This window comes from Pagrus pagrus (assembly GCF_965226575.1).
Source record: "Pagrus pagrus genome assembly, chromosome: 17".
NCBI lineage: Eukaryota > Metazoa > Chordata > Actinopteri > Spariformes > Sparidae > Pagrus > Pagrus pagrus.
Window position 1 is genome coordinate 12,785,944 of NC_140201.1, and position 15,529 is coordinate 12,801,472.

Here is a 15,529-nt window from a genome sequence, read left to right on the forward strand (position 1 = left end):
CTAAAAATGCAGTTTATCTTTGTAATCAAATATATGAAGTCGTGAAGACACAGGCTCATTAAAGCATCCACATAGCACTTTATTATTTACATTAGCAGTCAAACTATTTACATACAGTACATGCTCTTTACATTCCATGAAGCAACACCTGAAGCCTCACATCGAGTGTTTTCATTTATTTGAGATTTTTTTATGCTTTTATTTAAACAATACAAGCGGGAAATAAAAGTTGAAATGGAAAATAAGATCGGACAGTCGGAAGTGTTTTAATACACGAATACCCCAAAGTATGAATGGAAGTTGTGGCACATTGTGCTATACAGAGATTCACATTGTTGTGTGTTATAGTGCTGAAATGGGATTTTTAAAAGAGATATAATAAAAGTCCCTGCGCAGCCACGCAGGTGTTTTCAATCTGGTTAACTCGAAGTGCCAAAAGTGAAAAAACAATATTATACCCTAATGGGTGAGTCAAGTAGCCTTCTGTACACATCCACTCAGACCTGAGGGGTGTTCTTATTAGGCCAACTAAGAGGAGACAGCTGTTGATGTGGGACAAAGATCTGGATATACACTTAAACATCATGTAGTTTTTTATCTTAACAAGTCTGAGGCTGAGTAGACAGACAAGGAAAAAGCTAGTTGACCTTCGTAAACTTCAGCTGAAAATATTAAATCCTGACTTCTAATATTCTGCCAGATAATGAGTTCAGGAGTTTGTTCATCCCCCTTCATCATGTCTTTTACTGTGAGATCAAATGGGGAAAAGTAACATATATGAAGTTTATTCAGACAGAATTATGAGATGCTTATTAGTCAGGGGATGTTTTCTTAACGTGGAGGATCCCCACCTGCTGCATCCCAAATCATTTTTGTCAAAGGACTTAAACAAGTTGAGAAGCCAGGCATGTAGCTGGACTGCTTCGGGTCATATCATCCATCACCCTCAGCCCAGCTTTTCTCATGTTTAACATCAAGTACATTTGATGTTTCTTGAACGGAGGCTGTGAAGGATTCAAAGAACAGTAGGGATGCACTAATTGGGAAATTCAGGGCCAATACCAATGTTTTTTTTGTTAATTTTCTCCCCTTTTCAACAGGAAAAACAGAAAAAAATAACTGAACTGTCATTTGTGCCTTTGTTACACTATCTTTGAAAGAAACAACACATTTATTAAACTCTTAAATACAGCCGCCTTTCACATTTTTTTTTAATTAATTACTTCAAAAACATTTGTAGCCAACTATACAACTACCTACTCAGTGATGAGAAGGGAGCCAGTAGTTCATGAACGTGACACAACAGATAAACTGGTATCTGTGAATGTCATCTTATTTGCCACCAACGAGGTTAATATCGGCCGATACTGATGTCGGGGCGATAAATCAGGGCATCCCTAATGAACAGAGCGAATATGTGACTTCCTGTCTAGTTCCTTGCAACTGGAAGGGCTCCCAGTTGTAGAAAAACTCATCAAGGATGCATAAATAAATTAAAAAATCATAATATTCTGATAAGAGACTTTCCAAACATAAATACTATACACCTATTCAGACACAAAGGCACACACACAGTCATCTTGGTTACATTCAAGATTGAACCTGAGACCTACAATAAGTCTTACAGTACATGATGACACAACCTGGAACACTGACGTCAGTAGCTGGATGTTTACGTGACAGTTTGTTGACTTACACACTGAGCTCAGGAACAGAAATCACTATTTTACCATGGTAACTTATTGTTTAGTCATAACAGCTCACTTTAGATGGAGAAATATTTTCTTATAAGTTGTTGGCTTATCTTTTATCGAAGCAGCTGGGATGACAACACATGTAAACAATAACAACCTCTTTAAACTTGCAGGAAAAGATGAAACATAGGAAGACTGTGCCATATAACGAACCTTTGGACCTTTTTTTTAAATCCCTTCCTCCACATACAGTACAGTTGAGTCGGATCTGTCTGTGTCAGTTCTTTTGTCATGAGCTCAGTGAACTGTTTTGTAACCAAACACAACCTCTTAAACACAAATACAAACTAAAACTTTGAATCTTGGCGTATTTCATCCAAACTGTGGTAGAAATCTCAATAAGGCACACATAATACACTCTTACTGTCCCCGTGTTCCTCCGCCTTTATAACAGCGCTCTCTATATACAGTACATTACATCGTAATGTGAATGATTTATAGTGCAAGCAGGTCAGGAGTACCTTGACATTAGCCTTTTTGAATAAAGCTGCCCGTTATGGAAGGTCGTGTACTCAGGAGTTATGGTGTGGTTTGCACACGTTGCGGATGGTGCAGAGCTGAAAGAGAGCTGGTCGTCCGAGGAGCCCGGCCCGGGAGTCATGTCCATTTATACAAGTCTTACTTACTACAGTTGATGGCTTTAAAAAGTCCTTGTCCTCCAGCACTGCGACAGTACAGTATGTGTCCTCACCAGATTCATTCCTCCGTCTCCACATTGCTCCACAAGAAAACATCAAACCTGGAGGAAATTAGCACAAGTCAGCCTCCTGGTGGTGTTTTTTTTAAAGTCCACACATTAAAGTAACACTAAACCTTGAATATATACTGTATGTTTCATGTAACTTACGGTTTTAAAAACTGTAAATGTAATTTTTCTTATTTGTATTGTCAATGGAGTTTTTTTGGTTAAAGGAAAAGTTCACCCACAAATGGAAATTCTGTTGAGGGAGGTTTTGTAGTCAATAAAACATTTGTGGAGCTTCACAGTTAAACAACATTGCAGACTTATTTTTAAAAAACAACTGAGAAAACATGAAATGGCTCCATACAGCTCACCTTTTTTTAAAACAAAAATCTTCACTATTTTATTATATCTTTATCTTTATCTCTTGTTTCCATTCATGCTATATTTCTATTTCTACTTTGCACGGAGCATCTGGAACAAAAACAATTTCACCCCGTGGATTAATAAAGTATTCTGATTCTGATTCTGATTCTGATTTGTGTGTGTGCATAAAGCCGATCTTTTACCCTTGGTGTGTGTGCAGTGCTGTCCATCAGGCTCTTTCTCAGCAGGCCCGTCACCACCTCGAGCTCCTGCTCGGCCTCCCGAACGTTGGGGTCCAGCTGGAGGACTTCCTGGAGGTCGCTGCTGGCTGACAGGTAGTCCTAACACGGGTACACACAACACAGAAAAAAAACATAAGAAAAACCGTGAGAAAATAGATGCACAAACACTTCTGCCTCAATCACTGTGTGTGTTTCTGGCACCTGTAAACCCTTGTGAGCCAGGGCTCGTCTGTAGAAGGCTTTCTTGTTGCTCGGCTCCAGCTGCAGTGCAGAGTCACAGTCCTGTTTGGCCTCGTCAAAGCGATTCATTCTCAGGAAGCAGATGGCTCTGGAGAAGAGAAGAGGAGAGGACAAGGAGTTAGAGAAAGCAGCATGGATCATCGTCACATGGCCGCCATTTCCCTCTGATGTCACACTCAGGGTGGAAACCTCAAATGCTGGGATAATGTTGTGCTGCTGTGTTCCAGGTTGAATGTCGTATAAATGTAGGAAATCTCACATATTTATAGATAAAACAACATAGTAAGAGACATATTCTTTGAGTTTAATCCAGTTGAATTCTGGGCTGTTGCAAAGATCAAACAATCCTGCTATGTGTGCAGGTTTCCACCCTGCACACTGGGGTTAACTTCTTTGACGCCTACCTGTTTGTGTAGAGAGCACATTCGTCAGGTTTGAGGGCGAGACATTCACTGTACTTCTGCAGAGCCTCCTGGAAGTTGCGATTCTTAACCAGATCATTGCCTTCCCGTTTCAGTAGCGTGAAGCGGGCCTCTTTTATTCTGGCTGTCGGCAGAAACATGCAATTTAGCACAAATTAAATACTGAAATATGTGAAAAAAGAAACACTTGTAGCTGTTCAAGCTCAAATGATTCCTTCATGATTGGTTAACAAATGACCTTAAACCTCGCAGCCTGAAGTAGAACATATTCACACAGTGGCCATTTTCTGAAAAGATGATGGATTTTCCAGATTTGATGATGGATTTTCACTATTCATCGTCTTTTCAGTTGCTGATCAATCAGGAAGCAGTGAAATGATAATCATTTGTCAGCTTTTTAGTGGAGCTTCCCACCCTGAGCATGATGAGGAAAATGGCTGCCGTGTGAATATGGTCCATGCTCTTCTTTCTTTCTTTCTTTCTTTCTTTCTTTCTTTCTCTCTCTCTTATGTCAGGCCAGACTGTATTGAACATTATTTGTCTTTCAAGAAGCTTTTCCCATCAGTCCAGCACACAAACTTTTTCAGGAGTGATCAATACATCCATCAGTCAGCCGCAGACAGAAATGGACCAGCCTCCTGCTTATTGAGCTCCCTGCACTGCTGAGAACGTCACCTTATATCTAATGACTTGGGGAAAGTGATGCATGCAGACACACAGAGATTCTGTTATTTTTTCCTCCGGCTCAGAAGTCAATAAGTGTCGCTTTGACAGTGCGGCACCTGTCATTAGTCAGAGTTTTAAGGCCAAGAATGTCTCTGAAGCTTGGGAACTAAAATCGATGAGCAAAGTTTTCCAGATCAGTCGCCTCAGCAGCTGATTAAAAACAAGGGATTTTAATACATATTGTAAACGGAAACCAACACAATCACCTCTTCTGATAATTTGCCTGTTTACATACAACAGCATGTTCAAACATGCGCAGGCAGGCAGGCTCTATTTGGGCTATCGTAGAAGAAGAATACTTGCGAGCGTCAAGAGAGTAAGATCATTTTATATAACATCAGCAGCAGTTGAATCACAGCGCAGCACTTAATGATCTGTGGCTATTTAAAGCACAACGATCTCTCACATTAGCCTTACACATGAGCGTGAGACACAGTAATCAAACTTCTGGTGTTGTTTAATCAACAGCTGTGTCAAAAAAGCATTTTGAGTTTGAAGCTCAAGATTGTAACATCGACTTTAAATGTTTTTCAAAGACGCCCATCTAGTCAGATCAGTGAGCGGATTTCCTTCTATCTCAATTTCAAACCACAGAGGAAAAGTGTATCGAATTACTGTAAAGTAAACAAACGAGAAAGTGAATGTAAGTTGGCTGCTTTACTTTAATGCAAGGCTGCAACTAATGATTGTTTAAATTTTTAAACAGTGTTTCAAAAAGCCCAAGATAATGTCCTCAAATGTCTTGTGTTACAGTTCACACTGCCACTTACAGTAACATTATGAAGTCATTATTAGATGCTTTGTAATGTGTTATAATTACTGTTATATGGCATAATGAATATTAATGAGCTCTTATAACTATAGGCACACTATAACCCATAGAGAGCCAAAGTCACGCCCCGTCCAGTGGACCTCATGAGACCTTATTTCGGAAAAATATTAATGGGGCGATTCAAATAACTTTTTTATCCCGTTAGAATTGTGCCATGAATCACACATGTAAAGTTTGTCAATTTAAAAGATAATTTTTCAAGTCAAGAAAGTCACAGTTGGTCGTAATTAAAGTAAAATATCATCTAGTTTTGTCTTGAACTACATCGTCTCACTCAACACACATCATCAACACCAACATGGCCGCCAACTCGGCACAGAAAAGGTAAAAAAAAGAAGATAAAAATCACAATAAATCTGGTCATATTGACGACTGTTCATAAGCTGTCCCAATGCATTATAGACACGGGCTCCATGCAAAGTGTTACCGAACCATGTATTGCACTGACTTATTGGTTCCTGGTTCCAAACTGAATGCAGTGAAGCAAAACAAAATGTCTGAATATGAAACCTTATGGTATTTCATCCTTCAAAATCCTAAAACTTACTGTGACAAAACAGGATGGTAATATATAATAATGAATTAAATAAAGTGTGAAACACTGAAGTTGAAGCACATCCCGTCCGTTTCCCCAGCAACAGCAGCGTGCTATTCTGAGATCAGCTCCGTTCTCTCTATAGGTATGACGTCTTTACATACTGTGCGTGTGTGTCCGTTTGTCGGTTTCTGTGCATGTCAGTTGCTTTGCTTTGTGCGCATGTAGTGCAAAAAAAGTAAAGCCATTTATTTGCTGGTTTTTACGCAGTTTTCACGAAACTTAATGTATTTAAATATATCTGAATAAAGATATGATATGTGGAGCCTTCTGGTCTGTGTGAGCAGGAAACCTGACCTGGATTGTTCCATTACGGCAGCACTACACTCTGTGGATCGCCTTCCCCTCTGCATTATTGATGATCCACCCAGACACACACACAGACACACACACAGACACACACACACACACACACACACACACTCTCTCTCTCTCTCAGCAGGAGTGCCTTCATCACTGCTCAGCATTTACACACTGACTTTCACCGACCGACTTCTGCTGCTGCCACCTCACTTCTTTTACATCCACAGTTGATTCATTAGGCAATATTTAAAAAGAAAATAAAGATTTTTGTCAAAAAACATTAAGGTGACTGATTCAAACTATATTATATGTATGCTACTGTATTTACTGAACACCCCTACAAAGCTTAGAGGAAGTGATGTCACTGACCTTCTTCCTGTGCGGCCCTGGCGGCTCTGGCCTGAGCCACTTCAGCACTGACCGGTTTGTCTCTGTGTTGCTGCTGGACAGACAGAGGGACGGCGGGAATCTCTGGAAGATTCTCTCTCCAGCCGGGTCCGTCCTGCTCAATGAGCATCTTGGTGATCCTGACAGGAGACACATAGAGAACAGCACACAGCATTAGCATGAAAAGCGCTTTGTAATTAGTTAGATTAGCACTGGAACGCTATGGGTTCACTGTGAAGCAGCTAAATGGAGTACAACCATCATTCATTTTATTATTTACCCCTGTTCTTTTCTCTGCTGTGACATGTCAAAATGTACTCTGTGAAAAGTCAAACATGGCCAATCAAGCATGATTCACCCAACTAGAGGTCTGATCAGCTAGAGTGAGTGAGAACAGCTGTGTGGGTGGACCATGGGTGAATAGTCCCTTTAGAAAATATAGCTTTGTCTGGAGGTGCACGATAATATCGACACATCAACACAATCGGATGGTAAAGTCTTTAAAATTAAATATCTGCATTGGCCGAAATTAACATTTCTGCCAATAAGAGAGGCCGATAAGATGAAGCTTTCATTATGCGCACGCAACATGACCTGTTTATTAAGTTGTTTTCCTATTTTGCCTAGAAGAGAGACTTGATGTTCTCTGCAATAAGAGGGGAAGAAACATGTGCATATATCTGCTTTGGCAACGGCAATCAGCCAAAATGAGTTGGAAAATATCATCAGATTGGACATCTCGAAAAATCCAACATCGTGCATCCCGAGCTATTTCTCGAATCATGTTTTGAGTCAGTAGTGTATTCAGACTGAAAAAGATGACGAAAAAAGTAAAACTGAATGAGGATTATTGTTGAGTAAGCTCCAAAGACACAATAGAAATATAAATAAATACATTTGGGAAACATTTTGATGTCTCTTTGTGAAGTTTTCTTTCTAAAGTCGCAGTTTTATGGATGTCCAACATCCCAAGAATTACAATAACATCGGTAAGTATATAGATTTCTGTAACACTTTAAAATAACCGCCATTAATAAATGGTAGAGTTATAGTTAATTAAACTGTCTTACACTGTTAACAAATAATGAAATGCTTTATAAACCATTTATTGGGCAGTTGTTAATTGTAACTGATGCCTATAATACTTTGTAAATGGTTAATAAATACAGTGTAACTTATTTATAAAGATTATTTGGATGGTCATTATAAAGTTGCAACTGATGTTTATAAATTGCTTTATTAATGGCTTATAAAGCATTTCATTGTTTGTTAACAGTGAAATAAAGTTGAATATTTTTTTTTATTTTCATTAAATTAACCATTTATTCATGATGGTTATTATAAAGTATTATCTAGATTTCTACTATACTTACAACAAAAACAGTATACTATAAAGATACTACACTGTTTGCAGTATGAAGCCACAAGAATAGAGTCAACAAAAATACCATAACCATACCATAACTCTAACCTCTAACAGTGAAATGTCTCGACACTTTTTGACATGCTACCTGTGGACGCTGTCGTGAGCCGCCTGCACCCCGGTGTCTATCTGCAGGACGGTTTTATAATCCACGTAGGCCTTTCTGTAACGCTCCAGTGACTCATAGGCCATGGCTCGGCGCAGCAGGGGCTTCAAGGAGTAGGGCTGCAGCTCCAAAGCCCTAAGAGGATCAGAGAGACACACAGACTGAGGATCCATCTGTCTGCACCTGCACACCGTGTCACCGCTTTAAGCGGGCTGATCTGTAGCTCTCCATTCATAAACATGTGAGTGAGTACAAAGAGATTCCTGCAGCCTCCAAACAGCGGTCATGTAATGTGTTTACGGTTCACAGTGCTCAGCTAAAAGTAGAACTAACGCTGAATAAAAAAAACATGAGGAGATTATATGAAAAAACTACAAATACTACTGATTACATGAATTTATATCGTGAAACAAGATTTAGACTGAACTTTTTCTGACAGTTTTGAGTGTGAACAGAACAATTACTTCCAGTTTAACTCACCAAATACAAGCTCCTCTGATGAAATGTTAAAAATATTACTTAAATAGAAAAGCAGAAATCTTACAAGGAAAACGCACCACTAGCAAACACCATCTTAAAGGCAAACCCCACCGATTTTACATGTCAAGTGCTGGAAAGTACAACTGCATATAAAGCAATGTGTGGCCCGTTTTTTCTGGGTTTCTTCCATATTTCAAGGCTAAAACCCCCCAATGCCCACCAGTTTTTATGTTTCGCACAGGAAACTCTCCCGGTAAACTGCATGGCCCTTAAACTTTATCATGAATAATCGTCATACATAGATCAATATGTTTTCTATTTTTGTGTGACATCACACTAGTTTCCAGATCGTCTGTGAATCACAATCTACACATTACATACAACTGCAACCTGGCAACCCACAGTCTAAAGTGATATCACTTGAGTCAGCAACGTCAGTTGGGGCCGAGGACTACAAGTTTGAAAATGACAACAAAAAAAATCTGGGGGTCTGGATTTAGCAAAAATGGGTTTATCAGTAACCTGATCTTTATTTCTGCTTAAGGGTAGCTGTCATGGTTTTGGGTTTTGTAGTTCAGTCATTTCCTGTTTTGATCTGTAGGTTTCATCCTTGTGTGTCACGTTTTTCTTAAGCCTTCCTGTCTTTGTCTTTTTCCTGCCTGTTGTCTGTGTTGCGTTTACTCCTTGTGTCGCTTCAGTGTTTCCGCTTTTGTTCCCAGCGCCTTTCTGGTTTGTACTCAGTTAAGTTTTTGTATGTCTTTACTTTTTTGGATTGGCCCCCAGCTACTCCTGTTTTCATTGCCTGCATTCTTTATTTTGCCTGTACTACAGCTTGAGTTATAAAAGCTTTTTCAACCTGCATGTTTGGTGTCTCACATTTTGGTCTATTTTGCTAAAACGTGAAATAGCAGCTTGAGGCTACATTAGATGCTACACAAGTTAAATGCATTGCTAACCAAACTGTTGGCAGTGGAGTATCATTGCGGGTATCGCAGGTGCTAGCTTTTAGATGATTGTGTGGAATAAAAAAGCTGATACATCTGGTTCTACATTTCTTAAACGGGCCATCGTGAGCCCGACAATACTAAATCGGTGGGGTGCTCTTTTAAATCTGAGAGAATCTCCACTGAAACGGACACACATGCACAGAGCTGAAATTAATCACGTACTTGGTACAGTCCTGTATGCAGTCCGTGCTGTTTCCATCCTTCAGGTAACAGGCTGCTCTGTTGGAGTAGAGAATACATACGTCTTCTGGACTATCAATGCCTGCGGGGGAACAACCACAACACATTAATCTGAAAGACCAGACTCTGAAAGAACAGCACACTAATCTTTGATGTCAGGATAACACACAGGTGTAAGGACGGTGCTCGTGCTTCATAATCAGAACAGCTCTTTTCAACCTTTGCTGAACTTTGTGGCTTTAGATAGTCCAGATGGAGGAGAAAACAGGACAGCGACAGCTCAATTTAAAGTGCAAGGCTGCCCAGAGAAGCTGAGGGGATGAATGTTAGACAGATAAATGGATGTGCTATCACTCCCTCTGGTAGAGTCATTTTCTCCTCTGTCCTTTCTCCTCTGAGCCTCCACTGCAGTTTCACAACCGCCAGCAGAGCATCAGTCATTAGAGGCTGCTTCAGTGCCTGATGACAACAGCTCTGACACCGCTCCATATGTTCAAAAAGACAGAATCAAACGTTGTATTCAGTGCTTTCCTTTAGTGGTTACTCTGTTACGTCTGCTGTGACATTAACTCCAGTGTAATCTTTTTAAGCCGGTCTCAAATGCTGCAGGAAAAGCCGTTCCTCTTGCCAGCTATGAGAGTAAAAGTTGGCTGAGTGCTCTTAAAGGTGCAGCATGACATTCAATCTCACCTAAAAGCCTCATGCACGAGCTGGCACATGACTCCCCTCTACGGTCAGCGGTGTTGTCTTGTGCCAACACTCCGCTGCATTCACAAATCACCCGTGACGCCTCATGTCTCAGCCGCAGTTTGAGGATGATCGATCTAAAAATGCGCGATTACATGTTCACGGTCACAGGTCTGGAGAGGGACCTAAATGTTTATCTGGTGATTAGAAGAAATTGTGCAGCATGACAAGCATAAGCATCATGCATTCAAAATTGACATGAGATACTGTGGATTGTGGAGCCAGATGATACTCTGACTCAACTTGTATCTGATACTCCTATGAGGGCCAGTACACAGATGCTTGAAGAGGCTTTCTGTCTGTGTCTGTGTCATCGATCTGTTGTTGTTTCTATATTATTGACTGTTTGCGGTCAGAAGTTGCTTTTGAAGACTTGCCTTCATCAAAAAGCACAGCAGAGTGAAGTATTTTCACTCTAAAGATGATTTTAAAACAGGTCTGAGCAAAATAACGTCCAGTAGCTTATACAGTTCTGTGTGCAGTAACATTATCATTGTACTTTTGACTCTATTACTCCTTATTAAAGCTGAAAGATTAGTTGATTAATCAATCAATAGGAAATGAATCGGCAACAGTGATGATCATGGAGCAAGTGCTTCTTTTTTCTAATCAAAACCCCCAGAAATTCCCTGATTCTTGCTTCTCATATGTGAATTTTTGTTGTTTTTCTTCATCAATCCAGTCATTCAATGACTATAAATTGAGTAATTTTGGGATTTCGCTAGTTGGACAAAACGAGCATTTTGAATAATCTGCCTATTAGGGAATCTTATTTCTGTCATTTAAAGGACTAAACTATTAATCGATGCATCCACGAATAATTATTAGCTGCAGCTCAGCTCCTTACTGTGATGTACAAGCTCTAATGTGGCATGCAACTGTTACTGGCTCTGACAGTGTCACTTCAGGTTATTCAAGGTTTTTTTTTGGTGGTACTTTAAATTGTGTATTTCAGATTTAACAATACAGAATTATCAGAGGTCAAATGTGTTTTGTAATCTAAATTTGTCTAAAAAAACGAGGTGTTTCTACTCAATCATGATGAAGAAAATACACAAACTGTTTCACCCACCTGCTTCAGCACATCCTTCAATGGCCTGTGTGTACTTCTCCAAGGCGTCCCCAAACTGGCCATGCTTGAAGAGGTGGTTCCCTTCATTCTTGAGCCGGGCCAGGTGGGGAGGAAGGGCCCCAGCAGGGGCGTCCAGGTAACTTGTGTCCACTGCAGGGCTGCCCTGCTCCTCTTGTCCACCTGCAGGGCTGTTTCCCCTGCCATTGGCCACCCCCTTCTCTGGAGCTCGGGGCTTTTCCACGCCGCCTCCACCCCGGCTTCTCGTCCCGCTCCCTGCTGTGGCCTGATCCGATCTACCTCCCCCTCCTCCGCTGCTGCCCGGGGGTTTCTCCTGTGCGTTCCCCATAGCTGCACTCCCTCTGCAGTGTGTTCAAACTCTTCCTCCCTCCGTGCCTCTCCCTCTCGCAGAGCTGCAGCTACATCTGTGCCTGGCTGACTGGGGATTTCTGTTGGACACGCCCCCTGGATGAGATGTCCTGTGTGACGTCACGGAGGGGGGAAGTGCCACTGCGATGCAGTGCTGCAGTAGGACAGCTCAGATGGGAGAGCCTCAGATTAGACTTCAGAGCAAAGGGCTCTCGTGGCTGGACAGATATACAGGACAGACAGATTATGAAAAAAAATGAATGAACAAATGGCCAAAAACACGTCCCAGGAAAACAACCAATTACAATTCTGATTATTTTTTAAATGCTCTTTTATTATTTGCCAAGAGAAATGACCAAAGATGTTGTCTTTACATCCTATGAAACCCGAGAGTAGCTTCTTTTGTATTTTTCATTTGATAATACATTAAAATTGTTTTACTAAAGACATTCTGATATGTTAAAGTAAGAAAAGCACAGGTGTAAATAATTAAACGACAGCTGAATTTCGTGTCGCTGCTTCAGTTTCTTTATTAATGTTTTCAGTAACGCTTGTTCTTTTCAAGCTATAAGTCAAAAAACACGTTATAGATTTAAAGACATAATGGATTAGTTAAATAATAAACACCCTGTCGGGAGTCTCCACTGGTTGCCTGGCAACTGCTCCCAGCCAGGAGGCTAGTACGGCTCAAAACCAACCAATCGGAGGCTTGTTGGTTCAATGTCCGGCCCCTGCAGTATACGTGTCAAAGTGCCCATAAGCAAAACACTAAACCCCAAATTGTGAGTGTGCATATGAATGTAGCCTCTGCAGCCAGTGTGAATGGGCGAATGCTGACTTGTTTTGTAAAGCACTTCAAGTGGTCGATAAGACGAGAAAAGCAAGATATAAATGCAGTTCTTTTACCATCTATTTTAACGAATCTGTTCAGTTTTCATGCTAAGCTAAGCTAAGTGGATGCTGGCTAAATTATATTTTCTAAACAAAGATGAAAATTGAATCTTCTTATCTAAATTTTGGCATAAAAAACAAACAAAAATGTCACTTGTTCTTTAAAGATGTACACCTTCGCGTTGCACCTGACCTACAAAGCAACTTAATACTGCTGTTGCGCTTGTCAACTTCAGCAGTTTTTTTTTTGTTTTGGTTTTTAAAAAAAGGTAGAGAAGGTAGAGATCCATGTTGTTTTTCCCCGGACATCAGTGGATAGTTCAAGGCATTTCAGATCGTTTTTTATTTAGACAAAGGAAAAGAGACATTGATCCGTTTCAGGGCTCACAAACCATAAAATACCAACTGGAATAGACCATGAACATCTCCAAGCAACTGAAAGATAGTGGTTAAATTAATTAAATTAATTTTCTCCCACAATGAGAGCTTATAAAAAACTTATGAGGAACAAGACTTGAGAAATTAGCTTTTAATAAACAATACTTAGCAATTCCTGTATTACTCTATTACCATTCAAAGATGATAAGGAATAAGAAAACAGTGGAAACATTCAAGTTCAGTGAAAATCATGTTTTTAATAAACCGAAACTTTCAACCATCACATGTGGGCCATAAAACGGCACCATTTGTGTCAAACTGAAAATTGTGAGTTTAAGAATAATACAGAAATCTGGATCCAAGCCTGGAGGTCTATTTATTTACATGGTCACACACTATAAAAAATAGTAAACAACAACAATGATGATCAAAACTGCTGCTCTCCTTGTCTTCATCGGGCATCAAAAACAACCACTGAAATCAAAGAGTCAAGGAAATGTACCGGTGTTATAATACTAAATTTATACATATTATTTACAATCAAAAGCCTTTTGTCATCACATAATAACTAATCGTTCAACAGAATAAGGACAAGCATTAAATATGAACTAATAGTTGTTAGCGCTTAATGTTTTCAAGAGCTTTATTTACAACTAAAAGTTTGTTTAAGTTAGTTTAAGTATTACAATTGTGAATATACTCTAAATGTAAAAAAATAAAGCACATGTTTCCTGCAGTTACCCATCATACCAGAATATTCTACTCTCTCACTCTCACACACACAAAAACACTGAAGGATACATCTCTTTGTCCTCTTCTTGTACATGATCCTGTAGCCGCACTCTCTGCATCGGATGGGATCACGGGCCTTGATTTCATTTTCAGTGTGACATTCTGCAAGTAAAGACAAAAAGAATATTACAGAAAAAAAGCTTTAAATCAAGACTGATACACAGTTTACAACAGAACGATGTAATGTTTTTATTTTATGTTGAAGCTTTGTTTGTAAATACAGTACAGCTTTGATTTCTTACATTTTTCTTATCTGGAAGTCAATGAACTTTTTTATTTGTTAAGATTTGTACAGTTAAGAATCACAGTTTTTCCTCTAGCTATTTATAGTCACTTCCAAATGTTAAGAGACAAAAAAAGATCGTCTTAGCCGTGTGATGATTTCAGTGTCGAGCTGTCATGAGCTGGTTCAAAAAATCCTGAAATATTTTGGTGTACAATCGTGGTCCACCTTGTAGCAAACTGGTTTGTAATTGGTCAGAAGGTACTCTTGTCACATTTGGGCCAGTCTACCCCTGGTGAAGATTGGTCGACTGATGTTTTTTTCAGGGCGGATAACGATAATGATCATTAGAAATCAAAGAGACCAATAACCAATAATTGAAACCGATATACATTTGCAGTAAAAATAGAAATGTCAAACTTGATAATAACCAGTGATGGAATGTAACTAACTACAATTTACTCAAGAAACTGTACTTAAGTACAATTTTGAGGTACTAGTATTTCCATGTTCTGCTTCTTAATACTTCCACTCATAGCCAAAGCAGTGCATATATAATCAATCTGAGCAAAGCTTTATACATGACACAATAACAAAAACTTTCATTTATTCATTGTTAAAACCATGTTATTTGGCCATGGCTTTCATTTAAACCCGTAGGAGCTGGAGAATACATACGTAATAATAATGTAGTAAAGGGAAAACAAAGAATAAAAACTGTAGTAGTTGTAGTATTAACACAAAAATCAGTAGTAGTTGTGGTAACACTAGTAACACCAGAAGTAGCTTAAAGTAGCATCGCTAGCAGTGGAAACAGCTGTAGAAACTGACTAAACCATAAACAAAAACAAAAGCTTCAGTTTACCTCCACATATGTAGATCATAGGCTGCTGTTTGGGCGGTTGTAACTCTTTCTGTTGCTCCATTTTGTTTCTATAAAAGAAGGAGAAGCACTCAATCGCATCTGTGTCGTTACAGCATGCTAATACAGAAACAGCATGGCGGTAACGACATCACAAACCATCACAACCGGTGAACAAAAGTCTTAGAAAAGTCTAAATATTCAGCGTGGATATAATGAATGTGAAATAGACAAAAGGAACAGATACAAATAAGACACCTCACCTATTTAACACGACAACTTTTAGCTGTTTACCTCTTTTCACATCTCACGTTCACACTGCCGCTAACGCGCATGCGTATACCGTCGTCGTCCACCTCGTAGCAAACTGGTTTGTTATTGGTCAGAAGATACTCCGTCACATTTGGCACATTTTTACCTTTTTGCAAGACAACACTAATGAGCAGTAATACG

General features: G+C 39.6%; 1 protein-coding gene across 4 annotated transcripts; it reads right to left on the reverse strand.

Annotated features, from left to right (window-relative positions):
* Nucleotides 1-58: 58 nt before the first annotated feature.
* LOC311272352 (DNA-directed RNA polymerases I, II, and III subunit RPABC4) lies at nucleotides 59-15,471 on the reverse strand. Of its 4 annotated transcripts, none has more exons than XM_084378700.1 (10): nucleotides 15,371-15,471; nucleotides 15,080-15,147; nucleotides 11,565-12,148; nucleotides 9,728-9,827; nucleotides 8,061-8,213; nucleotides 6,532-6,689; nucleotides 3,689-3,830; nucleotides 3,246-3,372; nucleotides 3,006-3,143; nucleotides 59-2,493 (listed from the first exon to the last, which is right to left on the reverse strand). In XM_084378700.1, the coding sequence occupies exons 3-10, from the start codon at nucleotides 11,908-11,910 to the stop codon at nucleotides 2,488-2,490; spliced, it is 1,170 nt and encodes a 389-aa protein (XP_084234826.1). In that variant the 5' UTR covers nucleotides 11,911-12,148; nucleotides 15,080-15,147; nucleotides 15,371-15,471; the 3' UTR covers nucleotides 59-2,487. The 4 variants fall into 4 exon arrangements, with proteins under 4 accessions (XP_084234826.1, XP_084234827.1, XP_084234828.1 ...); XM_084378701.1 differs by lacking the exon at nucleotides 15,371-15,471 and adding an exon at nucleotides 15,340-15,363; XM_084378702.1 differs by lacking the exons at nucleotides 59-2,493; nucleotides 3,006-3,143; nucleotides 3,246-3,372; ... (3 more) ...; nucleotides 9,728-9,827; nucleotides 11,565-12,148 and adding exons at nucleotides 13,437-13,673; nucleotides 14,001-14,093 and having other exon boundaries at nucleotides 15,371-15,465.
* Nucleotides 15,472-15,529: the final 58 nt, after the last annotated feature.